This window comes from Anolis sagrei, chromosome 5 (assembly GCF_037176765.1).
Source record: "Anolis sagrei isolate rAnoSag1 chromosome 5, rAnoSag1.mat, whole genome shotgun sequence".
Taxonomy (NCBI): Eukaryota; Metazoa; Chordata; class Lepidosauria; order Squamata; family Dactyloidae; genus Anolis; species Anolis sagrei.
The window spans coordinates 81,225,681-81,252,295 of record NC_090025.1 but is presented as its reverse complement, the minus strand read 5'-3'; the positions used below and the strand labels follow the sequence as shown (position 1 = coordinate 81,252,295).

Here is a 26,615-nt window from a genome sequence, read left to right as displayed (position 1 = left end):
GAGGACTCCTGATCTAGATCAAGGCTTCTTAAAGTTTTCCATGCAGGGCCCTTTTTGACCTAAGAATTTTTATGTGAATTTTATAGGTGTATAAAAAGTATGAAAAACAAACATTTAGGTAAAGGTTTTCCCCTGACATTAAGTCCAATCGTGTCTGACTCTGCGGGGTGGTGCTCATCTTCATTTTCTAACCTGAAGAGCCGCCGTTGTCCGTAGACACTTCCAAGGTCATGTGGCTGGCATGACTATATGGAGCGCCATTACCTTCCTGCCAGAGCAGTACCTATTGATCTACTAACATTTGCATGTTTTGGAGCTGCTAGGTTGACAGAAACTGGGATTGACAGCGGTCGCTCACCCCGCTCCCCAGATTCGAACCTGTTCAGCAGCTCAGCAGTTTAACCCACTGCACCACCAGGGGCTCCCATCAAACATTTACTGATAACAAATCAGTGTTTGCAAGGCTTACTAAACAGGTCGACATTCCTTTTTATGAAGTACATCTGAGGCATCTTCTGCAGAACCCACTGTAAACACTGCACAACAGGTTCATGTGAATATTCAAAACAGCCACTAGGTAACGTTTGGAAAACTTTTACTGTTACGAAAAATTTTGGGACCCCAACATTGAGCTCAAGAGACCTTATTTGGAGTCAGGACCCACAGTTTAAGAAGCAAAGATCTAGAGGACACGGGTTTCCGGTTATAGTCAGGGGCGGCTCGTGCATTACGCGAAGTAAGTGGTCGCAGAACACTTTCTTTTTGCCAGGGGCGCAGAGACGCCTCTGTAAATGCCCCTCGATCTCCACTTGAGGAGCGCCCCCTCAGCTCACAACAGCCCTAGCAGTCAGGGAGGAGCCTCGACTTTCTTGCCTCGCTGCCAGGCGATCTTCTTCCCAAAGGGGCCAGGCTCTTGAGCCTCGCCTAGCCCTCTTGTTCCTGCTCCATCCAGCCACTGGATGCGCGAGCAGAGCCAGCACTCAATCGTTCTCCGCGTTTGATCCCTTCCCCATGACCAGCTCCCTTTCTCGATCCCCCGGCACTCCACCCTCCTCCTCTCCTCTCCCCAAACTGCAGGTGGGCCAAGGGGTGGAGCCGCCATGCCTGGCCCGCTTCGGGTCTGGAGGCGTGTCTGAAGACCCCAGCGTGCGCACCAAAAGTCGCCTCTTCTCCTGACTTTCTCTTCAGACATTGGGACCAAGAGAGAGAGACCCTCCGGCTGGAGGTATCCCCCATCTCCGCTCCCTCCTTTGTTTTTGTGCCTACCTTCAGGAAAGGTGGGCATCTCCACCTCTCTCTCTCTCTCTCTCTCTCTCTTGGTCCCAATGGCTGAGGAGAAAGTCAGGAGAAGAGGTGACTTTTGGTGCACACGCCGTGGTCTTCAGGCACGCCTCCAGACCCAAAGCGGGCCAGGCAAGGGAGCAAGTGCGGCAAGTGTAGTTACTGGGATGTATAGTTCATCAAAGAGCATTCTGAACTCCACCAATGATGGAATTGAACCAAATATGGCACACAGAACTCCCACTAGAAACAGAAAATATATATCAATGATTGGTTGGGGGGGGGGGCAAAATACTGTTTGCTTACCGTTGAAAATTACCTAGGGCCGCCTCTGATCTGAGGCATATTCTGCAGAACCCACTGTAAACACTGCACAACAGGTTCATGTAAACATTCGAAACAGCCACTAGGTGAAGTTTGGAAACTTTATACTGTTATGAAAAATTTTGGGACCCCAACATTGAGCTTAGGAGACCTTATTTGGAGTCAGGACCCACAGTTTAAGAAGCAAAGATCTAGGATACAAGTTTCCTATTGTAATCCAGTTATATCCAGCCCATCTGTAACAGATGTTTGACCAACTTCCTTCATGAATGGAGTTGGCAAAATCTCTGCATCTGCCAGGGTAGATAATTCCATTGCTAAATTGCTGTTACATTTAGTAGTTAGAAAACTCCTTCTGATAAACGCCTTCTGAACCATGACCCTTTCTTTGTCCTTAGTGGATTCTGTTGTGTCTTTTCTTTCGGATGTTCTTATGAGTAGTTGACTGTTAGCATAACTTCCAATCTTTCATGTGTGCATTTGTTGGGCTAGGTCAAGCTGATAATCCTGACAAGAGTAGACCCATTAAATTTATATGACTTACGCAATCGCTTACCACTCAGAAGTGGATGTAATGAGTTTTCCGTAATGGGACTATCCATTCAGTTTAGCCAATCTATTTCATGCTGTTCATACTTTTGACTCGCATTTAATGTTGCAAGCTAAGTGACCTTTTTTTGTTGAGGTGGCAATTGCCTATTGAGAGGCCAGAGTGCTCAGGACTGAAGTTCATTCTAAGGGACCGAATGGTTAAGACAGTGGTTCTCAACCTTCCTAATGCCGTGACCCCTTAATACAGTTCCTTATGTTGTGGTGACCCCCCAACCATAACATTTTCTTTGCTACTTCACAACTGTAATTTTACTGCTGTTATGAATCATCTTGTAAATATCCAATATGCAGGATGTATTTTCATTCATTTGGAACAAATACTCACTACACCCAAATTTGAATATTGATGGGGTTGAGGAAAGATTGATTTTGTCATTTGAGAGTTGTAGTTTCTGGGATTTCTAGTTCACCTATAATCATTCTGGACTCCACCAAGAATGGAACTAAACCAAACTTGGGACACAGAGCTCCTATGACCAACAGAAAATACTAGAAGGGTTTGGTGGGCATTGACCTTGGGTTTTGGAGTTGTAGTTCACCTACATGCAGAGAGCACAGATGCATCTGGACCAAACTTGGGATGAATACTCAATATCTATTTTATTTATTTATTTACCTCATTTGTATACCGCTCTTCTCAGCCCTTAGGTGACTCAGAGCGGTTCACAGCAACAGTTTCAGAATACACAATACAAGATCATTGCGCACTTAAAAGCAATAACATAACAGATTAATTAAACAGTAAATATCAATACAACAATACATCAATATAACAAATCCATCAGATCTCATGAATAGAATCAGAATCCAGTCTCGTTATCCATTATGCCATGTTCCGCTAATCAATCAATTGCACTGCTTAGTCAAATGCCTGTTGAAACAGCCAGGTCTTCACTTTTCTCCAGAAAACCAGTAAGGAGGGGGCCGATCTAATATCTGCAGGAAGGGTGTTCCACAGCCAAGGGGCCACCACTGAGAAGGCCCTGTTTCTCGTCCCGCCAGGCGTGCTTGTGAAGCCGGCGGGACCTCCCCAGACGATGTTAAAATATGCCTGAATGTGGATGCTGGTAGGGTTTGGGGAAGATAGACCTTGACATTTGGGAGTTGTAGTTGCTGGGATTTATAGTTCACCTATAATAACCAAAGAGCATTCTGAACTCCACCAATGACAGAATTAGGCCAAACCTCCCACACGGAACCCCCACAGCCATCAGAAAATACTCTGTTTTCTAAATGTCTTCGGCGACCCCTCTGACACCCCCTTGCGACCCCCCCAGGGGTCCCGACCCCCAGGTTGAGAAACCCTGGGTTAGGAGATCACTGAGAGCATATGGAATGGGGAAGCCATTTGACTTTAATAAATTACCACCACCAATTAGCATGGTGGTAACTAAAAATAGCAGCAGAAGAAATCATGGCTGAGTTCGTTCACAGTGAAGAAGTTCACTGAAACCTAGCAAGGCACAATTCCCCCATTTCTTCATATTTTTGTATTTGATTTGCCCACCCCATGTGCTCTGGAGAGCATGGGGACATTTGTACTACCTTTCCACCCCCAATGTATTCTAGATCTAAATGGAATATTTCTTGTAACTAGAAGCGCTAGTTTTGAGAAAAGACAATCTGGGACTGAAACATATTTGAAGGTGGGGAGGAAGAAACATAGCAAAATTACCTCAGTGTCCTTTAGAAGAGCCCTTTCCAAAAAGAAACGTGTGGTGAAGGGCATAGGAATGCATTAGGGAACCTGAGAGGCTATTTTGGCCTTGAATCTGTTTTTGGCCACCCTGGAGCTAGCTAGAAGAACTCGGCATTGAGTTGCAGGGTTTTTCCCTGGTTATCTGAGAGGCTTCAATTATGTGTATTAGGACTTTGATTTGCCATCACACAGTAAAAACTTGTTTTCCCCACTGGGGAAAACCTCTACAGCTTTGCTAGGGAGTAAAGTTACAGTTCCACAGCTTTGCTGGGGGAATACAGCCAGCTTTTGCTGGAAAATAAAGGAATAACCATGGCCTTCGTGGGGCAAATCTACAGGACACCAGCTTGGCAGATCTACAGCAACCATTGCCTGGTAAGGGACTACTCAGGCTATCCATAACACAGCTTGGAGCCGGGAGTTGGGGCCTCATGCCAGCAGGGTAAAGAAAGATTGCCCAAGGAGGGGTCGGAAGGTTTCCCTAAAGAAGATAGGAACAGTTTATCAAGAAGTTGTCTGTCCCTTGTTGGCAGATCGAGAAAGCTACTAGTTTTTTAATTCATTTGTTTGAAGATTTAAGCCTTAATAAAGAACTTTGTTGAACCTATTTTGAGCCTCTACAGAACTTTGTGTTGGGAAATCTATGGGACCCTTTAGCTGAGGCACCCCAGCGTCCTGTTGGGCATACAGAAAGCACGTCCTGTAAACAGACATTGTCATAGGCCCAGTGCGCAACAGCACAGTAAAGACCCCTTCTTTGGAAGCTTTTATTTATTTATTTATTTATTTATTTACCGCTTTTCTCAGCCCTCAGGCGACTCAAAGTGGTGAACAACATCAATACAAAACATCACGAGACAAGTATAGGGCAATTAAAAACAATTGTAACATAAATCATTAAACATCCGTATAACAATCATTAGCGCCTCAACAGTAAAATCAGAATCCAGTCTCATCATCCATTATTCCATTCCTATGTTCAATTACACTGTTTAATCAAATGCTTGTTCGAACAGCCAGGTCTTCACTTTCCTCCGAAATGCCAGCAGAGAGGGGGCCAATCTGATATCTGCAGGCAGGGCGTTCCACAGCCGAGGGGCCACCACTGAGAAGGACCTGTCTCTCGTCCCCGCCAAGCGCACTTGTGATGCAGATGGGACAGAGAGCAGGGCCTCCTCAGATGATCTTAGTGTCCTAGCTGGTTCATAGGAGGAGATGCGTTCGGAGAGGTAACTAGGGCCAGAACCGTTTAGGGCAGTGGTTCTCAACCTTCTTAATGTTGCGACCCCTTAATACAGTTCCTCATGTTGTGATGACCCCCAAGCAAAAAATAATTGTTATTGCTACTTCATATCTGCAACATTGCTACTGTTATTATGTAAATATCTGATATGCAGGATGTATTTTCATCACTGGACCAAATTTGAATACTGGTGGGGTTGGGGGATTAATTTTGTCATTTGGGAGTTGTAGTTGCTGGGATTTATAGTTCACCTACAATCAAGAGAATTATGAACCGCACCAATGATAAAATTGGGTGAAACTTCCCACACAGAACCCCCATGACCAACATGTTTTCTGATGGTCTTTGGTGACCCCTCTAAAAACCCCTCGTGACCCCTCCAGGGGTCCCGACCCCCAGGTTGAGAACCACTGGTTTAGGGCTTTATAGACTAACTCCAGCACTTTGAATTGTGCCCGGTAGCAAACTGGCAGCCAGTGGAGCTGGCGCAACAGAGGAGTTGTATGCTCCCTGAGTGTTGCTCCTGTTAGCAACCTGGCTGCCGAAGGCTGGACCATTTGAAGCTTCCGAGCAGTCTTCAAAGGCAACCCCATGTAGAGAGTGTTGCAGTAGTCTATACGGGATGTAACCAGAGTGTGGACTACCGTGGCCAAGTCAGACTTCCCAGACTTTTAAACAGAGACTGGATGGTCATCTGTTAGTGTGCTTTGAATGCAATTTTCCTGCTTCTTGGCAGGGGGTTGGACTGGATGGCCCATGAGGTCTCTTCCAACTCTAGGATTCTATGATTCTATTGCTCTTTGCCGGCATGTATAATTATCACAATATTACGCCTTGAAGAAAAATCAGAGTATTAATAAATGACTGAATCGGGTACTGATTGCTTCAAGAGACAAAGATCAATCCAGAGCGCAGCTTTCCCCTTCAGTCCCACTCCCCAGAGTCCCTGGTGGATGATATCACAGAGATTTTCGTCCTGGAACTACACAGTTGGCATTCAGTCTCAGAAATATGCAATTAATAGGAGCCATTTAGCAGAACAAAATGATATTAATGTCCCCGCAGTGTTGTTCGCAGACCTCCTGCCTCCAGCAGTGATTGGAAGCTGGAGCAAGCAATGACTACTTTTTGGCATGATTATTATGTCTACAAAAGCCAGTCTTTGCGATGCGTTGTAAAACCGCAAATGCTTTCCAGTGTTTTAAAGCTCTTCTCCTCTTTCTTCTGAGTGCTTTTCTTTTGTTGTCCTAGAGGAAGCTGGCATAGTCTGAACACAAATGCAGAGTAAAGATTATCCCAGGATTCTGTTTGGTGTGGAGCAAATTGCTGAAGGCAGAATGCAGGAGGTCCTTAGCTATTTTCATATTCCACAGGAAATCACTTTGCATTTGATTGCCATCTCTGTGGCATTTCCATTTCTCATTGCTGAAATTAGATTTTTCTCTCTCTCCTGTTGTACAGTCTTGCCTGAAACCTCTACTTGCATTTAAGCCAGCTTCAAGTGTCAAGTTAATAGTGCAGATATGAGATAGCTGAAATTGTTTTCTGATTACAGGAGAGGTTGGTAATAGTTGTGAGATTTCCTTATGTTCCTAGATTACACCATATTCCTAAATTGCCTAAATGTCCTATATTACATTTTCAAAATAATCAAAATAATATCTTATGTGGTTATTTTGAAAATCTTTATAGCTTGTAAGCTTCTGGTTTTCTATTGCATTGAGCTTTGGCGTGATATTTACATTTTTGACATGTATTTTGCAATTGCTGCTTTTTTTTTTGTCGTGTCAGGAACGACTTGAGAAACTGCAAGTCGCTTCTGGTGTGAGAGAATTGGCCATCTGCAAGGATGTTGCCCAGGGGACGCCCGGACGATTTGATGTTTTATCATCCTTGTCAGGCCCGTAGCCAGGAATTTTTTTCAGGGGGGGTTTCGGGGGGGCTGAGTTTCGGGGGGGGGGCTGAGTCTGAGTGAAAGAGGGTCTACCATAGCAAACCTTTTGTATCATTACCCCAATACCCCCATGCATATGGGATATATTGAGTATGGTGATCAGATCATGATATGAATAAACATAACAGTTTAAGTAATGCTCCAGTAAGGCCTTTTCGCGAACCACCATGAGAATTTCGGGGGGGGGGGGGCTGAAGCCCCCCAAGCCCCCCCCCCCCCCCCCCCCGGCTGCATGCCTGATCCTTGTGGGAGGCTTTTCTCATGTCCCCACATGAGGAGCTGGATCTGATAGAGGGAGCTCATCCGCCTCTCCCGGATTTGAACCTGTGATCTTTCGGTCTTCAGTCCTGCCGGCACAGGGGTTTAACCCACTTCGCCAACGGGGGCTCCTATATATATATACACACACACACACACACACACACATATATATATATATGCTGTATGTGCCATAATTTTAATCTGACCAAGAAAACCTGTTTGTTTGTTATTTTAAAAAACCCTGTTTAAAATAAATTTAATTTTTTTAAAAAAATAATCTATATAAATAAAAATGTAATGTTCGTTTGTGGGATTAACAGAACTCAAAAACCACTGGATGAATTGACACCAAATTTGGACACAAGACACCTAACAACCCAACGTATGTCCTTCACTCAAAAAATTGATTTTGTCATTTGGGAGTTGTGGTTGCTGGGATTTATAGTTCACCTACAATCAAAGAGCATTCTGAACCCCACCAACAATGGCATTGAACCAAACTTGGCACACTGTTCTCCCTTGACCAACAGAAAATACTGGAAGGGTTTGGTGGGCAGTGTCCTTTGGTTTTGGAGTTGTAGTTCACCTACATCCAGAGAGCACTGTGGACTCTAACAATGATGGATCTGGACCAAACTACCCGAATACTCCATGTGCCCAAATGTGAACACTGGTGGAAAATTGACTCTTGACATTTGGGAGTCAAGAGACTCTTTGGGGAAAATAGACTCTTGACATTTGGGAGTTGTAGTTGCTGGGATTTATAGTTCACCTACAATCACAGAGCATTCTGAACCCACCAACAATAGAATTGGGCCAAACTTCCCACACAAAACCCCCATGTGGGCCACAGCAATAAGTGGCAGGGGACGGCTAGTAAGAATAATAAATATTTTTTTAAAATAAGAAATATTTATTTTAAATAAGAAATGAAGCTCCTGGTGGCGCAGTGGGTTAAACCCCTGTACCGGCAGGACTGAAGACCGACAGGTGGCAGGTACGAATCTGGGGAGAGTGCGGATGAGCTCCCTCTATCAGCTCCAGTTCCTCATGTGGGGGACATGAGAGAAGCCTCCCACAAGGATGGTAACACATCAAAACATCTGGGCGACTCCTGAGCAACGTCCTTGCAGATGGCCAATTCTCTCACACCAGAAGTGACTTGCAGTTTCTCAATTTCCTCCTGACACGACAAAAAATGTTTAAATACATTTATTCCACTTATTTTTTTTTCAAATGAAAAAAAGACAGCAAGTAAAACAATATAATCAACCAGTAAAATGCAGATATTGAGAAGGCTGTTGCATTCCGGGAAATCAAGTTGTTTGTAACCTTATGGGCTGCTTTGTAAAAGAAGGGCGTATGTTTTTCTAACTGGTTTTAAAATCAGTGTTGTAATAGAGTCAGGGCATGTAAGGTCAAAGGGTCAGGACTCTTTGATTAGTAGAGATATGTGCTGCCATCCTTTTGAGGTTTCCCTGTTCATTCTTAGTTTAGCTATCTTTCTCATAATTGTGTGTATGTACATGTCTGTACTTGTCCAAGATGGTTTTGAACAGTGTATTTTAATATTGAGATAAATATTTTTAATGTTTATGTATACATATAATGAATTCTTGTCCCAGCATTGAATGTTTACCGTATATATGCTGTGCTCTGCCCTGAGTCCACTTTGGGGTGAGAAGGGCGGAATATAAATCTATATAAATAAAAAGGTAATGTTCGTTTGTGGGATTAACATAACTCAAAAACCATTAGATGAATTGACACCAAATTTGGACAGCATACACCTAACAACCCAATGTATGTCCTTCACTCAAAAAATTGATTTTGTCATTTGGGAGTTGTAGTTGCTGGGATTTATAGTTGCCCTAAAATGAAAGAGCATTCTGAACCCCACCAACAATGGAATTGAACCAAACTTGGCACACTGTTCTCCCTTGACCCCCCCAAAACAGTGAAAAGGACTTTAAAACTCAAACATGATAAAACAAGGTACAGTGCATGCGTGAAAATGACCATTGGCCCCTCCCCCTCTGGCACGAACAGGGAGCGTTGACCGCTCCGTTGGGCTGGGCAGGCAGACCCTTGGCTTCCCCAGGCCCCCAATTTAGTGTCTCCCCTCTCTCTCTCCCACTCGCCATCCCCACGGGGCCCCTACCATCCTCACCTTTGGGTCTACCCTCCCCCACCATGCCGGAGCTTCACGTGGGCCCTCCTTCCTTCCCTCCCTCCCAATCTCCTTCCACCCTTCATTGGCCCTACCAAACATGGACCTCTCCTCCTTCTTTTCCCCCTGGAGAAGCGGGTGGGTGGCTGCTCCGTGTGGATGCTGCTCGCCAGGCTTCACCTTCCCTTGCCTGGGTGCCGACAGGAAGGGAGCTTTACAGTCCTCAGCCTTGCTGGGCCTGGCAGGGGTGGGAAGCATTTTTTTGTGGTGAGCCTTGCTCACCCAGCACTGGCCCCTTCTTTCTGCCGCAGCCGCAGGGTGTCTTTCATATGGCCCTGCCTGCGTGCCCACCTGCCAAACAAGATGCCCCGTAGCCAGGGCAGAAAGAAGAAGGGGTGGTGCTGGGTGAGGAAGACCTGCCTCAAAAAGCACCTCCTGCCTGTCCCGCACCTGGCCCAGCAAGGCTGAGGGCTACAGCAAGGCTCCCTTCCTGCTGGTGCCCAGGTAAGAAGTAGAGAATGGATGAAAAAAAGGGAAGGAAGGAAAGTGGGAAACAAGAAAGGATTGAAAGAGGGCGGGAAAGAAAGAAAGAAAGAAAGAAAGAAAGAAAGAAAGAAAGAAAGAGAAGGGAAGGGAGGGAGGGAGGGAGGGAGGGAGGGAGGGAGGAAGGAAGGAAGAAAGGAAGGTAGGAAGGAAGGAAGGAAAGAGGTAGAGAAGGAAGAAAGGAGAGAAAGAAAGAAAAGAAAAGGGGGAGGGGGAAGGAAAGAAGAAAAGGAAAGAACGAAGAAAAGAGGGAGGGAAGGTGAGATAGAGCAAGGGAGGGAAGGTTGGCCACAGCAACGTGTGGTGGGTACAGCTAGTGTTTTAAATAAATAAATAATAAATACTTGTGTGTGACAGATTTTTCTAGCAACACAATATTGTAATCTACTCCTGTTGTAATCCAAAGTGTTTTGGGATAGTTTGATCTTGACTGGCTAATTGAGTCCCAAAAGCATTCTACAGTTCTGGATCAAAATTGGTGCAACAATTGGAAGCACACAACTGCCCGCATTTTCTGACAAAGCAATGTCAAGACAAGTGTCTCCATTTCAACGCTTCCTACTACTGTTTTAAAAACTCTAGGAATGTTTTTGTCTACTGCCAGTTGTTCCCTAAGGTTTATTTCTCCAGTTTGTAAAGGATGAAAAATATCTTCTTTGAAAGGGAATAATAAAATACCCAGGCAAGGTCTGTCTTCAGGGATAGCCAACCATCCCATGACATTTCCCCCGTCTTCTTCTGGCTTTCCTCTGCCTCCCACTGCTTTCTTCAATCAGAAGTCAGGGAATACCTGACTCCTGAGAATGGAGTCTTCTTACCATCTTCACACGATGGCAAGACAGGTTCCCACGGGCAGTCTCCAGAAGTGGCTGTGTGTCATGGGATGGCCTCCTAGTCTCTGGAGCAGCAAAACACAAGTTTGCTCCCTCCCCAACTAGTCCAATGGGCAGCAGCCAGATTGCTCACTGGAGCACCATACAGGGAGCACACCACCCCACTGTTATGTCAGCTCCACTGGCTGCCGGTCCACCTCCGAGCACAATTCAAAGTGCTGGTCTTGACCTATAAAACCCTATACGGCTCCGGCCCAGATTACTTGTCCAAACGTATCTCCCTCTACGTTCCACCTCGTAATTTAAGATCTACTGGGAAGGCCCTGCTCTCGGTCCCACCGGCTTCGCAAACGCGTCTGGTGGGGACGAGGGACGGGGCCTTCTCAGTGGTGGCTCCTCAGCGAGATCAGATCGGCGTCCTCCCTCCTTTCTTTTAGAAAAAAACTAAAATCATGGTTGTGGAGCCAGGCCTTTGGCTAGTGGGCACAGCAGCACTTTAGGCACTGAACAGGACTGTTATCACAACTGGAAACGGCTATGTGACTATGTGATTTTGTGACTATGTGATTATATGGCTATGTGATTATGTGATTATAATTAATGTTACTGTTTTTAATATGCTATATATTATGATTTTACATTGTGTTACTGATATTGTGGCATCGAATTGCTGCCTGTGTTAGCCGCCCTGAGTCCCCCCTCGGGGGTGAGAAGGGCGGGGAAGAAATGGTGTAAATAAATAAAATAAATAATATGACGTCTTTTCAAATATTTAAATATGGCTATCATGTCATCTCTTAACTTTCTTTTCTTCCGGCTAAACATAATTTACACCCCTAGGTCACTCCTCACAGGGTGTGGTTTCAAAGCCTTTTCCCATTTTGGTCTCTTCTGGATATGTTCCAGCTTGAACACAGGGTTGGTGCAGAACTGGCCTAAATCCAAGTAGAGTATTTCCACAGAATTAATGGGATCTTGGTAATAAGCACTTAGGTAAATTCCATTGATCCTATGTGTCTATTCTATTTAGAAGGAGCCGTTGGATTTGCACTTGTGTTCGTAATGTATCTGAATGTGTGACTGTCATGTTGCCTGCAAAGGTAGGAGCTGGAACCAAATGCACTCTGGACAGTAAGCATGTAAAGCACAGCGGCAGATGGGCATGCAAATCCCACAAAAGGATTATCCAGAGTTATCTTTCGGATGCTAATTTCCTTCCACACTTCAGCCCTCCTTTTGTTCTGGATTTGTTTTAGTCCTGATCATCATTTTTGAATTTTAGTGCTTCCTTAGAATTTAACGTTCTCTGCTTCTGCAGAGCCTTTAAAAAGACAAACGGGAACTAAGTAGAGGAACCCATAGTGATAACTAAGCCATCAAACCACAGCTGTGCCAGCAAATGACTTGTGAAAGGCAAAGAAGTCTCTATTGTATAAACAGACCTTGATGTACCGCTTGTGCCAATCTGACATAATGTTTGTTCATCTTGGATGAACAAAATCTGATGTAATGTTTATTTATTTATTATTTATTTACTTTATTTGTATACTGCTCTTCTCAGCCCTTAGGCGACTCAGAGCGGTTAACAACACAGTTTCAATGGTACAAAATCATTGGACATTTAAAGCAATAGTAAACAATTAATTAAACAGCAAACATCAACATCAATATCAATATAACAAATCCACCATGTCTCATCGATAGAATCAGAATCCAGCCTCATTATCCTTATTCCGTGTTCCAATAATCGAGTGCACTGCCTAGTCAAATGCCTATTCGAAAAGCCAGGTCTTCAATTTCCTCCGGAATACCAACAGGGAGGGGGCCGATCTGATCTCTGTAGGGAGGGTGTTCCACAGCTGAGGGGCCACCACTGAGAAGGCCCTGTCTCTCGTCCCCGCCAAGCGCGCTTGTGAAGCTGGCGGGATCGAGAGAAGGGCCTCCCCAGACGATCTTAATGTCCTAACTGGTTCGTAGGAGGAGATGCGTTCGGACAGGTTTGTTCATGCACGGTAGTCCACGCTCTAGTTACATCCCGTATAGACTACTGCAACACGCCTTTGAAGATGGTCCAGAAGCTTCAATTAGTCCAACAAACGACAGCCAGGTTGCTAAAAGGAGTGGTTCTCAGGGAGCATACAACTCCCCTGTTGTGCCAGCTCCACTGGCTGCCCAGTTTGTTACCGGGCCCTATTCAAAGTCTGGCTTTGGCCTATAAAGCCCTAAACGGTTCCAGCCCAACTTACCTGTCCAAACGCATCTCCCCTTATGAACCATCGAGGATGTTAAGATCATCTGGGGAGGCCCTGCTCTCGGTCCCACCTTTATCACAAGGCGGGGACAAGAGACAGGGCCTTCTTAGCGGTAGCCCCTCAGCTATGGAATGCCCTCCCTAAGGAGATCAGCTTCTTTGCTCCTAACTTTTTTGAAAAAAACTTAAGACATGGCTGTTTGAGCAAGCATTTGCAAATATTGAGTAATGGACATAGGAAATGGAACAACTATATGATGGAATTGGACAATGCATTTATTGAGGATTTATTGACTTATGTTTTTATTGCTGTTATGATTTTCTTGCTGTTAACGTTTCTAAATTGTACTTGTATTTTTGTGAATTTTTGCCTTATAAACCACCTCGAGTCGCCGGAAGGCTGAGAGGGGCAGTATACAAATAAAGTAAATACGAGGGGTATTTTTAAAGTAAGGTCCGTTGGAACATAAGTACACAATGAAAGTTTATTTAAAAAAAGTAAATTTATTTTCAGAAAGTACATACTTCACTCTATTTTTCGACATAGTGGCCAAGTTTGTTCAAACACTTATCATACCTCTGAACCAATTTTACAATATCCTCTTCATAAATCCTCACTTCAACTGAAGCCACCAAATCGTCTGTAATCAAAGAAGGGCGACCAGAGCGGTCTTCATCATGGACGTTGTCATGGCCATCTTTGAATTGTCATACCCACTTACGCACTTTGCTTTCACTCATAACAGTATCACCGTACACTTCACAAATCTGTCGATGAATTTCTGCAGCAGGCAGTTCCTTGCTGACAAAAACTGTATCACTGAGCGAACCTCACATGCAGTGGGTGAGTTGATAGTCTTAAACATTTTTAAAGCACAGAACAGAACCGTACAGGTTAGCTATAGAGCGGAAACTGAGCACAGTTGTTCCCGAGGCATGCCGGTACACGACGCACACGCTTGTTGCGGTATGCGCGCGAACTACTAGTGTCTACAACAAAACGGACCTTACTTAAAAAAATACCCCTCATAAATAAATAAAGTAAATAAATCTATTCTTTTGTGATGTACCGGCAACAGCAGCCTACTATGATAAAAAATAGTAATATCTGCCTTGTGGGATTCTTCTGTTTTTAAAAATGTTTTTTTTTTTTTGCTGAATTATTTTAGGGCCACCTGAAGACAAGAATTGTTAATAACAACTACCGGGGTGTGGATTCGCTGGTATATGACACAGTCCAGATTCTTGGTGTAACTTCAAGACCTAAGGCTGTTCTCCTGAATGGAAAAGCCATCAGAAATGACATACACTACCAGGAGAATGGGGTAAGAGTTGTTCTTGTGGGTTAATTTAAACATTTACGCTGAGCTTGCGACTGTCTTTGAGGGTATAGGGACCACAACACCCAGATTTCTTGAGCCAGGATGACCATGACCATCTTCTGCAATTTTGCTAGTATCATTATCAAGTTATGGATTTTTAAAATAGAGTAAAGGTAAGGATCTTTTTGTCAGAGGTTAAATATTGTATTTCTTGGCAGGAAATTCTGGAATTATCCAAATTTGATAACTATTGAAGTGGACTACGATTGTGTACTTTTCTAAATGAGTGGTAGAATGAGTTAAATGCATCCACATATTATTTATTTATTCATTTATTTCCGACATTTATATGCTGCCCTTCTCATCCCGATGGGGACTCAGAGCGGCTTACAAGATATATATACATACAATATATTATAGTATTAGCATAGTACAATATCAGTATTAAATATTACTATATTGTACTATACCATTATTTGTAATATTATTAGTAATATTACATGTAATATAAATATATAATTATACTATCATATTGTTAGTAGTAGTATTATATTGCATTATATTATAATATTATAAATATTATATGTATTTACAATATATTATATTACATTATATTATATAATTAGAATAGCAAAGGAGACAAAGTGGAACTGTCTTCTGCCCCTCTATCTTCACTCTGGCTGAGAGCGGCAGTTGGTGCTGGGGGGAGGGGTCCCCAACTGATGACATTGCAGAAAACAAGATGGAACTGTCCCCTGGCCCCCTCTCTCTTCACTCTGGCCCAGAGCGGTAGTTGGTGCTGGGGGGAGGGGTCCCCAACTGATGACATTGCAGAAAACAAGATGGAACTGTCCCCTGGCCCCCTCTCTCTTCACTCTGGCCCAGAGCGGTAGTTGGTGCTGGGGGGAGGGGTCCCCAACTGATGACATATGCAGGAGACAAGATGGAACTGTCCCCTGTCCCCCCTCTCTTCACTCTGGCCCAGAGCAGCAGATGGTGCTGGGGGGAGTGGTCCCTAGCTGATGACATTGCAGGAGACAAGATGGAACTGTCCCCTGCCTCCCTCTCTTCACTCTGGCAAGGAGCAGCAGTTGGTGCAGGGGGGAGGGGTCCCCAACTGATGACATATGCAGGAGACAAGATGGAACTGTCCCCTGGCCCCCTCTCTTCACTCTGGTCCAGAGTGGCAGTTGGTGCTGGGGGGAGGGGTCCCCAATTGATGACATATGCAGGAGACAAGATGGAACTGTCCCTTGGCCCCTCTCTCTTCACTCTGGCCCAGAGCAGCAGATGGTGCTGGGGGGAGGGGTCCCCAACTGATGACATATGCAGGAGACAAGATGGCACTGTCCCCTGGCCCCCCTCTCTCCACTCTGGCCCAGAGTGGCAGTTGGTGCTGGGGGGAGGGGTCCCCAACTGATGACATATGCAAGAGACAAGATGGAACTGTCCCCTGGCCCCCTCTCTCTTCACTCTGGCCCAGAGCAGCAGTTGGTGCTGGGGGGAGGGGTCCCCAACTGATGACAAATGCAGCGACAAGATGGAACTGTCCCCTGGCCCCTTCTCTCTTCATTCTGGCCCAGAGCGGCAGTTGGTGCTGGGGGGAGGGGTCCCCAACTGATGACATATGCAAGAGACAAGATGGAACTGTCCCCTGGCCCCTTCTCTCTTCACTCTGGCCCAGAGCAGCAGTTGGTGCTGGGGGGAGGGGTCCCCAACTGATGACATATGCAAGAGACAAGATGGAACTGTCCCCTGGCCCCCTCTCTCTTCACTCTGGCCCAGAGCAGCAGTTGGTGCTGGGGGGAGGGGTCCCCAACTGATGACAAATGCAGCGACAAGATGGAACTGTCCCCTGGCCCCTTCTCTCTTCATTCTGGCCCAGAGCGGCAGTTGGTGCTGGGGGGAGGGGTCCCCAACTGATGACATATGCAAGAGACAAGATGGAACTGTCCCCTGGCCCCTTCTCTCTTCACTCTGGCCCAGAGCAGCAGTTGGTGCTGGGGGGAGGGGTCCCCAACTGATGACATATGCAGGAGACAAGATGAAGCTGTCCCCTGGCCCCTCTCTCTTCACTCTGGCCCAGAGCGGCAGTTGGTGCTGGTGGAGGGGTCCCCAACTGGTGACATATGCAGGAGACAATATAGAACTGTCCCTGGTCCCTCTCTCTTCACTCTGGCCCAGAGTAGCAGTTGGTGCTGGGGGAAGGGGTCCCCAACTTGTGACATATGCAGGAGACAAGATGGAACTGTCCCCTGGCCCCCTCTCTTTTCAGTCAGGTCCAGAGCAGCAGTTAGGAGAACAGAACTCTTTTTTGGACCACTAAAGGACAAGATGGTTCATTCGTCACTCAGAGGCCAACAATAAATTGCAGTGAAATCTAGGGCTAGATAGCATTCTTGAGTGCTTCTCAAGGTCCTGAACAAACTATGGAACATAAACAGAGAAGAATAGTCCGGAACAGTTGGGGGACTCAGGAGAAATCATTGTGTAGCTATGAAGAGGCCTTTCAGATCTATTTTGGTAGAATGTGCTATTAGCATGTCAAACAAACAAACTAAAACTGAGCCACAATGGTAAGAATTTGAGAACAGTTACAGTGGTAAGAAAGGAAGACTTTCATGTGTGGGAATGTTGCCTGGTTGTTGTTTTCATTGAATTCTGACTCATGTAAACTCATTATTACATGTTTCCCTGGTGGCTACGAAAGAGCAACCCTCTACAAATCATTAGGCAATTATGCTAAAACAACAAAGCTGAGGCTCTGTGTGTGTGTAAGCGCATGTGTAAAACATGCCTGGGTTGGTTCAATATACGTCTTGCAGAATATTGACGTGGGATTCTGCTAAAATGCCCTTTAGCAGCTGGTTTAATTCCAGAGCACAAATACTATACATATGTATTCAAAAGTAAATCTGTTCCAAGTTAGTTCTTTTACATAGTTTATGACTTGAGGCGAATAAGTGAAGAAACTATAAAATAAAAAAGGATACAGTTTGGGGAGGCAGTGGGCTGACTATTGCTATAGCTTATTCAGCTTGCAAACAGTAAGGAGGTTTTCTTTTCATCTCACTCATGGCAATTCATTTTAATATCAAACAGCAATCACACCACCCACCTAACTTGAATGCATATCCCCAAAGTGATCCTAATGGGAATTGTGCCGTCGCGCCTGGGGGCTATTATTCTCAATAAAGGAGGGAATGGACGTGGCATCTTTCCCCCAGGGGATTGCTTCTTGCCCTCCTATAGGAAACTGGAACTTTCAAGAACCCAAAACGCTGTAAATAACTCAAAATAAGTTTTATTTATCACAAAGTCATTTCTTGAAAGCAGTGAGCTGGAAAACTTCAGAGGGGTGAAGGAAAATATACGTTACAGTTTGAAGCTGAGAAGCCTCACCAAGTTTCCTCTTTCCTCAATGGCTGTGAATGCTGGGGCAAACCACAACCCCAGTTCAGATGGCCTATGTTTTGAAGACTCAGGATCTTCCTTTGGTGCCAAAAGAACCTGTTTGAAGGTGCTTGGGTCTCCTCAATGTTGTCCAGGACGATCTGGGCATAAAGCATGAGTCCCAAGGGTAAAAAACCTCAGAGTTGATACTAAGAGGCAACTTAAATCAGGGTCTTTTAGAGTCAAGTCTCTTACTCATGTCCATATGGTAGGAACTCTGATGGCAGAATGAGAAAGAAAAGGAAGCTCTCCCCTCCTGCAGGAAGGGGTGGAGCCAAACAGTACTGATTGACAGCTATAAGTAACCAATCCATACAACTATACATAAACAGGGTAAAAGGGGCAGGATTAAGCATGATACAACAGCTTAAATCTCACAACTAACAGTTTTGCACATAGGTGGCACCACTTGCGCCATCACAGGAATGCAAGGAGAGGGGGCTTGTTGAATATGACAGGGAGAAAAACCGGTTATTGGACTGGAGGGGCCCTCCAGATGTTGTGAAATTACATTCCCACCAGCCTGGCATAACTGGTGAAGCATAATTGTAATAAGAATTCACCAACCATCTAGGGTGGTAAATATACCTTGTATATTACATTATGTATGGCCAGAGCCAAAGCCATGGTATTCCCTGTAGTAACCTACGGATGTGAGAGCTGGACCTTAGGGAAGGCTGAGCGAAGGAAGATCGATGCTTTTGAGCTGTGGTGTTGGAGGAAAGTGCTGAGAGTGCCTTGGACTGCGAGAAGATCCAACCAGTACATCCTCCAGGAAATAAAGCCCGACTGCTCATTGGAGGGAAGGATACTAGAGACAAAGTTGAAGTACTTTGGCCACATCATGAGGAGACAGCAAAGCCTAGAGAAGACAATTATGCTGGGGAAAGTGGAAGGCAAAAGGAAGAGTGGCCGACCAAGGACAAGATGGATGGATGGCATCCTTGAAGTGACTGGACTGACCTTGAAGGAGCTGGGGGTGGTGACAGGGAGCTCTGGCGTGGACTGGTCCATGAGGTCATGAAGAGTTGGAAACGACTGAACGAATGAACAACAACATGGCCAGAGCACTGATACCCTTTAGAAATGCAAAAGAGATGTGCAGGTATGGAGGAAAATGTTAAGAGGACGTTTCCTGTTTATTTATTTAATTCAATTTGCCTTCCAACCTCCGGAAGAAGAGGCACAGACACAAGTAGTGGAGTAAACTAAGGGCAACTTTATTAATGTTACCTAATTAAATCTTAACAACATGAACCTTTGCTAACCTAAAATGAGACAATAATTTGGTGAGGGCTAAAGCCAAGGTAGCGTTCCTGCCTGATCTACCCCTCGGCTGATATTGGGCAAAAACACCAGGTCTCTGGGTAATGTAATCCAGGATGACCTCTGCAGAGAAACACAATGGAATAACTCGGTCCCAAGGAAATTGAGGTCAGGGTCTCCCGTTTCAGGCCATTTGCATACGCCCTCATCTGGACCCTAAGACCCACAGATGAGGGTTTCTGCTCTTGACCTACAACAAGGGTGCATTGGGTGTACGCCAAGATATGTCATTGTCCTCTAATTCCGCCTTGGCCTATTTAATCGCCCAAAACTCCCAACCTGCCTTTTAACTGTATAGGGTAGGCGAAAAAAACCACTATAACTTTTTTTTGGGGGGGGGGGGGGGAATTGGAGAAGGCAATTATGCTGGGGCTGACCAAGGGCAAGATGGATGGGTGGTATCCTTGAAGTGACTGCCTTGACTTTGAAGGAGCTGGGGGTGGTGATGGCCAACAGGGAGCTCTGGCGTGGGCTGATTCATGAGGTCATGAAGAGTTGGAAGCCACTGAACGAATGAACAATATTATTATTATTATTATTATTATTATTATTATTACTACACGGGCACTTGCCAGAAAGCGACAATGTGTGATTAACAAGTGGGAGGTGTGGGCAGTGTGGGGCGCCCGGCAGCATATTCACCCTGCTGCCTTATGTCCCCCCCCCCCCACTGTCCCTCACATTGAGGACCTCAATGTAATGAGGTCCCTAGAGCATATGGAGAAGCCACCAAGGAGACCCCCATCTCAAATCCCCACCAGCTGTGTATGGGTGATGGGATCTTAACCGCATGGCCCAAATAATAATAATAATAATAATAATAATAATAATAATAATAATAACAACACTTAAATTATATTCTGCCCTTCTCACCCCGAAAGGGACTCAGGGCGGTTCACAGTACATATGCTTGGCAAACATTCAGTGCCAATTTGTATAGACAATACACAGACAAACAGAACAGGAGGTAGTTTGTTTCAGCTGTTTTTGGTGCCATGGAAGGTTGGGCTTGAGTCCAGGGGGTGCTGCTGCTCTATCCTCTATGATGAAGAGCTGTCAAGACTTCCTCCTTCCTTTTGGTCGCTCAGCATTTTTTATCTTCTTTCTTTATGGCATTGTAAAACACCTCCCTCGCTTTTTAGCGGTACCTAATTTCTTGAATTACAGCTAAAGCTGTTTTCGAATTGCTTAGGTAAACAATGAGCTAGGGTGACAATTGGCAGCTCATGCCAACCCGGGGTTTCGAACTTGCAACTTTTTGGTTGATAGATCTTATAATTGCTGGTGATTTGCCAGCTGTGCTAAACCTCGGACCCCCACAGGGTGATGTGATCTCTCAGATAGTATGGATCTAGCTGTCAAAAATAGCCCCACGAGTCCAAAACACTCCATCCTTCTCTGGTACATTTTAGGGTGAGGAGAAGCTCCCCACCACCACTAACATCATCATCATCAACAACAACATCAATAACAACAACAAGAGAGTCTGGTCTCTTCTTGTTATGAAACAGGCTACTTCTGAGCTAGCAAAAATATGGAGGAATTTTCCTCATGCTCCTTAAAATGCTTTGGCAGGGGATCGGCATCCAGTTGGGGGAAATTTAAGAAATGGCTCCTGGGTGTCACAAAAATCCACCTGGGAGACAACAATCTGCTTAGAGGCGGCATTTTTCTCCACCCGAATGGGGAATGCATACACAAAGGTGTTTGCATTCCAAATTGTTCCAGTTATTAACAAGAGTCTCTTAAGATGCAATACAGTGCATCTCATGATTGCTCTGTCCTCAAATGGCCCTCATAGCAAGTCAGGTATTAGCGTTTCTCTCCCAAGCACACCATGATATTTCATCGGAGACAAATCACCATAGATACAAGCAATAAATAACCATTTTTGCTGTGCTTTCCAGCTGGGAAATATAGTCAGGCGAAGAAGCTCCACTGCCCAGCACTGTTTCTCTTGTTTACCTTATTGAACAAATGGGTTAAGCAAAGCAAAGAAAGGAGAAGGCGATTCCGCCTGGAAGAGAGAATGGGCCGAAAATTCCTTTTCAATAATGTCAGACTCTGTCATTCATGTTAAAGGAAATGTTGCTATTCCCCCTTCATGAAATAAAAAAGTAAGTAGACTACAAAGCTCTACCCGAATAAGGAAAAAAGTGGACAGTGTATGTGAGCTTTCCACAAACTTCCATTTTCCATATATATTTTACTACAACTCCCATTGTCCTTGGCCACAATTTTCTTAGGGGGCTTTATTTTAATTGTACTCTTTTCAAACTGCTTTCTGTCCTTTACACTATGGGTCCTCAAACTTTTTTAAACCGGGGGCCAGACTATAGTTTTTTTAAAAAATCAATTTAAAAAATCCTAAGCACATTGCATATATCTTATTTTGCTGTGTGGAAGGGCCCTTAGAGGGTTTTTTTTTCTAGTCCTCTTTAGGCAGTAATTCCAGGAGCAGAGAATGGGAAATCTTCCTATTTCTAGTTTGAACAAAATCTGGCTACCAGTATTAAAAAAACTCTAAAATTATAACTGTAAATAAAGAGCAACACACAAACACAGGGGAACTCCAGACAAGAAACAATCAGGGACAGCTAATCATCTCTCAACAAAGGATTCTCCCTAAAAACTGTCAGGCTATGAAATGGCAATCAAGGTGGCCAACTGAAACATTCATACCTACCTCCAACAGACAAGAGTTCTTTCTCCCACCCTGGATCTCCCACAATTTTCCTAGTTAAAGGTTTTCCTCTGACATGAAGTCCAGTCGTGCCTGATTCTGGGGTGTGGTGCTTATTTGCATTTCTAAGTCGAAGAGGTGGCGTTGTCTGTAGACACCTCCAAGGTCATGTGGCTGCATGGAGCGCCGGGACAGCTTCCCTTGGTTGGCTCCCACTGCCCATCGGGCCTGACAGATAGCATGAGCCTGCCAAGGGAGGAGCAGCACCGCGCGGTCTACTCTCGCGTAAAGCACCTCGCGAGGCGCTTTACGTGAGAGTAGACCGCGCGCAGCAGCCTCCCTTGGCTGGCTCACGTTGCCCATCGGGCATGACAGATAGCGTGAGCCTGCCAAGGGAGGAGCTGCTCCTCGTGGTCTACTCTCGCATAAAGCACCTCGCGAGGCGCTTTATGCGAGAGTAGACCGCGTGGAGCAGCTGCCCTTGGCTGGCTCATGCTGCCCATCGGGCCTGACAGATAGCGTGAGCCAACCAAAGGAGGGGCACTATGGGGGGCGCTCCTCCTCCGTGGGCCAGATAAGTGCCCTTGGCGGGCTGGAAGTGTCCCGCGGGCCTTAGTTTGAGGACCCCTGCTTTACACAATGAAGTACTGTATTTTCCGGCATATAAGACGACTGGGTGTACAAGATGACCCCCAACTTTTCCAGTTAAAATATAGAGTTTGAGATATACTCGCTGTATAAGACTACCCCTCTTCCAACACACACCAAATAAAAATTTAAAAAGCATCAGATTTGATTTCAATATGGTAATTTTCCTATCACTGTACGTCCTTTACTGCCTCTCAGATCTTGCACATGCGCACCTGCACTGCTTCACTGCAGTCTTCAGGAGTGAGATCTGAGAGGCAGAGGAGGAGGTATAGAAATAGGATACAAGGGCGGGCCAGACATGTAAAAGACTTGTGTTTTTTCTGGGCCCAGAGCCACTCTATCTCTTTTTTCCATACCCCGGGCGCCCCGGACACCTGCAGATTGCTCTACCCTTCACTTACACCTTCCTGGTGAGGCGCCCCTTCACCTCACCATCGGGACCGCATTAAGTCCATGAATCCTGATGAATGGATTTTTTTCTACCTTACTTGCACAGCGTCACCCATAATGCTTTCATACAGTCGTTTCATATGGCAGGGATGCAGCCACTGCCATTTTTATTTATTTTATTTATTTATTTACTGTCCTTGTATACCGCCGTTTCTCAGCCTAACTGGCGACTCAACGCGGTTTACAACAAAATATACAGTGCACAGTATACAATTAAAACCATAAAAAACATAATACACAATATTACACGTAAATCACAATCCAATACATCTCCTAACTAAAATCGTGGTCCAATTGCATCATCCATATTACCAATCCGTAATCAACACATTCATTGCACCGAATTAACCAAATGCCTGCTTGAACATCCAAGTTTTTAGTCTTCTTCGGAATACCATCAGCGAGGAGGCTGATCTTACCTCCATGGGAAGGGCGTTCCAGAGCCGAGGGGCCACCACAGAAAAAGCCCTGTCTCTCGTCCCCGCCAGCCGCACCTGTGAAGCAGGCGGGATAGAGAGCAAGGCCTCCCCAGAAGATCTTAGGGTCCTGGTGGGCTGATAGGCCAAGATACGTTCGGATAGGTAGGTTGGGCCAGAACCGTTTAGGGCTTTAAAGGCCAATGCCAGCACTTTGAATTGAGCCCGGTAGCAAATCGGCAGCCAGTGGAGCTGGTGCAGCAGAGGAGTTGTGCTCCAGTTAGTATCATGGCTGCCGACCGTTGGACTAATTGGAGCTTCCGAGCCGTCTTCAAAGGCAACCCCACGTAGAGAGCGTTGCAGTAGTCTAAACGGGATGTAACCAGAGCGTGGACTACCGTGGCCAAGTCAGACTTCCCAAGGTACGGGCGCAGTTGGCGCACGAGTTTTAACTGTGCGAATGCTCCCCTGGTCACCGCCGAAACCTGGGGTTCCAGGCTCAGCGATGAGTCCAGGATCACACCCAAACTGCGAACCTGCGTCTTCAGGGGGAGTGCGACCCCATCCAACACAGGCTGTAACCCTATACCCTGTTCGGCCTTGCGACTGACCAGGAGTACCTCTGTCTTGTCTGGATTCAATTTCAATTTGTTCGCCCCCATTTTTGAGCTCCCCCCACTATATGCGGCAACCACAGATTCTCCAATCTGGATTGGAAGTTTTAGCACCAGCTCTGTAAGACGACTCCCGGCGTATGAGACGACTCCCGGCATATGAGACTACTCCCACGCATAAGGCTACTCCAGCGTATAAGACTACTCCAGCGTATAAGACGATTCCCGCGTATAAGACTACTCCCGCGTATAAGACGTCTTCCACGTATAAGATGACCCCTGACTTTTGAGAATATTTTCTTGGGTTAAAAAGTAGACTTATATGCCAAAATATATGGTATTTGTTGTTTTCACCTGCCCTCAGCAGCATATAACAGGTTTACCCAGAACTCGGTTCCACACATTTGTTTCCTGCAGGCTTATGCAAAGAGTGTAACTTTGCCATTGAAATCAATGGCTTTCTAAAGCATTTATTTGTTTATTTATTTACAGTATTTATATCCTTCACCCTTCTCATCCTGCAGGGGACTCAGAGCGGATTACAATGTACATATACAGGCAAACATTCAATACCATAGACATACAACACATATAGATAGACAGTCAGAGGCTATTTGATATTCCAACTTTTTCTGGCCACCAGGGGAGCTGTCGCTTCACCGTCCATCTGCGAAACCGATGAAGTGCTTCCTCGTTCCCTGCATGCTTGCTGGAGATTTATATGGCCTCGTAAATTAGTTAAATTAGCCTCCACATATAAGTGGTACCTAATTTTCCTACTTGATAGATGCAACTGTCTTTCGGGCTGTAAATGTCAACAACAAGCTACACAAATTGGCCGGAAGCTCACTCCGACCCGGGCTGGCTTCGAACTCATGACCTTTCAGTCAGTAGTGATCTTAACGCAGCTGACTCCCAGCCAGCTGTGCCACAGTCCTAGTTAACTTTGGATGGTCTGTTCCTGGATTATCTTTGTGATCTTTATCACTAACATAGTGCTGTGTTTTGTTTGTTTTAAAAAACAAAACAGTAATACCATTTTTTTCTCTTAACAGAAACTTACCATTCATATTTCGGCACCACTTGCTGAAGATTTGGACATCACAATTCAATAGAAGATTCAAGAAATCAAATTGTGGATTGTGTGATTTAAAATATACTTTTGGGCATCTTTATCTAAGTCTGATGGGTATCTTTTGGGCATCTTTATCTAAGTTTGGTGAATTTTTGCAAATTCTATTCTATATCTTGTGAATGATCTTCTTTCTGGAAAATTAAATAAAGTAGTGGCTTATACTTAAAAGTATAAACTAATTATTTTCAGTTACAATATATGTCTGAATTTTTAGGTAATTAAATAGGCAAAAGGCAACATAACATTGCTACATCTGTACCATTCAGTCTTTTAGATCTAGTAATATTATAATGATCAGATCACCTTTCATCCAAAATGCTAAAATGTCTGCCTGCCCAAGAAGACTGGAAACACCCACTTTAAAGGATTCACTTCTCTATTAGTAAACAGGATCCACTTTAGAAAGGTTCATTCAAGGCTGAGACTATTTTCTTAATGCTGGTTAACAAATGCTGAATATAATCTGATTTTTGTGTGTGTGTGTCAGGAGCGACTTGAGAAACTACAAGTCGCTTCTGGTGCGAGAGAATTGGCCATCTGCAAGGACATTACCCAGGGGACGGTGGGATGTTTTCATGTTTTACCATCCTTGTGGGAAGCTTCTCTCATGTTCCTGCATGGGGAGCTGGAGCTGACAGAGGGAGCTCACCCATGCCCTCCTCAAATTTGAACCTCCGACCTAGCAGTCTTTAGTCCTGTCAGCACAACGGTTTAACCCATTGTGCCCCCAGGGGCTCCTATATAATCTATATAAATAAAAATGAAATTTTCATTTATGGGATTAACAGAACTCAAAAACCACTGGGGGAATTGACACCAAATTTGGACATGATACAATTAACAACCTAATGTATGTCCTTCACTCAAAAAAACAACAAAAACAAAAAGCAGAAAGGAATTCTAAACTGCATGTCCACAAAGGAGAAACTGTATGCCCACAAAGAGACCCATGGCCATGCCCCCTCCTCCTCGCAAGGAAACAGCCGGCCGTTAAAGCATTAGGAGCCAAGCATGTGTGTATGGCCACACACACACACACAAACGAGAGTGGGCACCATGGGAGGGGAGGTGGAGGCTTGCCGCATGGAGCCCCTTCTCTTTCCCTGCTATGTCAGGAGGGCGGTTTCCTCCTCCTTTCCCTGTTGGAAGAGGAAGGAGCAGATGAGTGCCAGCGGCAGTAGCAGAGCCCCCAGGCCAGGAAGAAGGGGATGAGGCGAGGAAGGTCAACGGTGCTTGAGTGAAGGACTTTCCTTCTCTCCCTCACTCCCTTCCCTTCTTTCCTCCCTTTCCTTCCTTCCTTTCTTTCCTTTTCTTCCTTCCTTCTCTTTCCTTTCCTTCTTTCCCTCCTTCCTTTCCTTCCTGTCCCTCCTTCCTTCTTCCTTTCCTTCCTTCCT

The 26,615-nt window shown here is 45.1% G+C and overlaps 1 protein-coding gene across 1 annotated transcript in view; it reads left to right on the top strand.

Moving 5' to 3' along the window:
• LOC132777231 (sucrase-isomaltase, intestinal-like) overlaps positions 1–25,396 on the top strand; it is a 183,243-nt gene extending 157,847 nt beyond the window's left edge. Inside the window, exons 22-23 of the mRNA XM_067468804.1 lie at positions 14,341–14,496; positions 25,142–25,396. Of these exons, the coding sequence (XP_067324905.1) occupies positions 14,341–14,496; positions 25,142–25,201 (216 nt within the window). The 3' untranslated portion in view covers positions 25,202–25,396. The remainder of the gene's footprint in view (positions 1–14,340; positions 14,497–25,141) is intronic.
• The last annotated feature ends 1,219 nt before the right edge of the window (positions 25,397–26,615 follow it).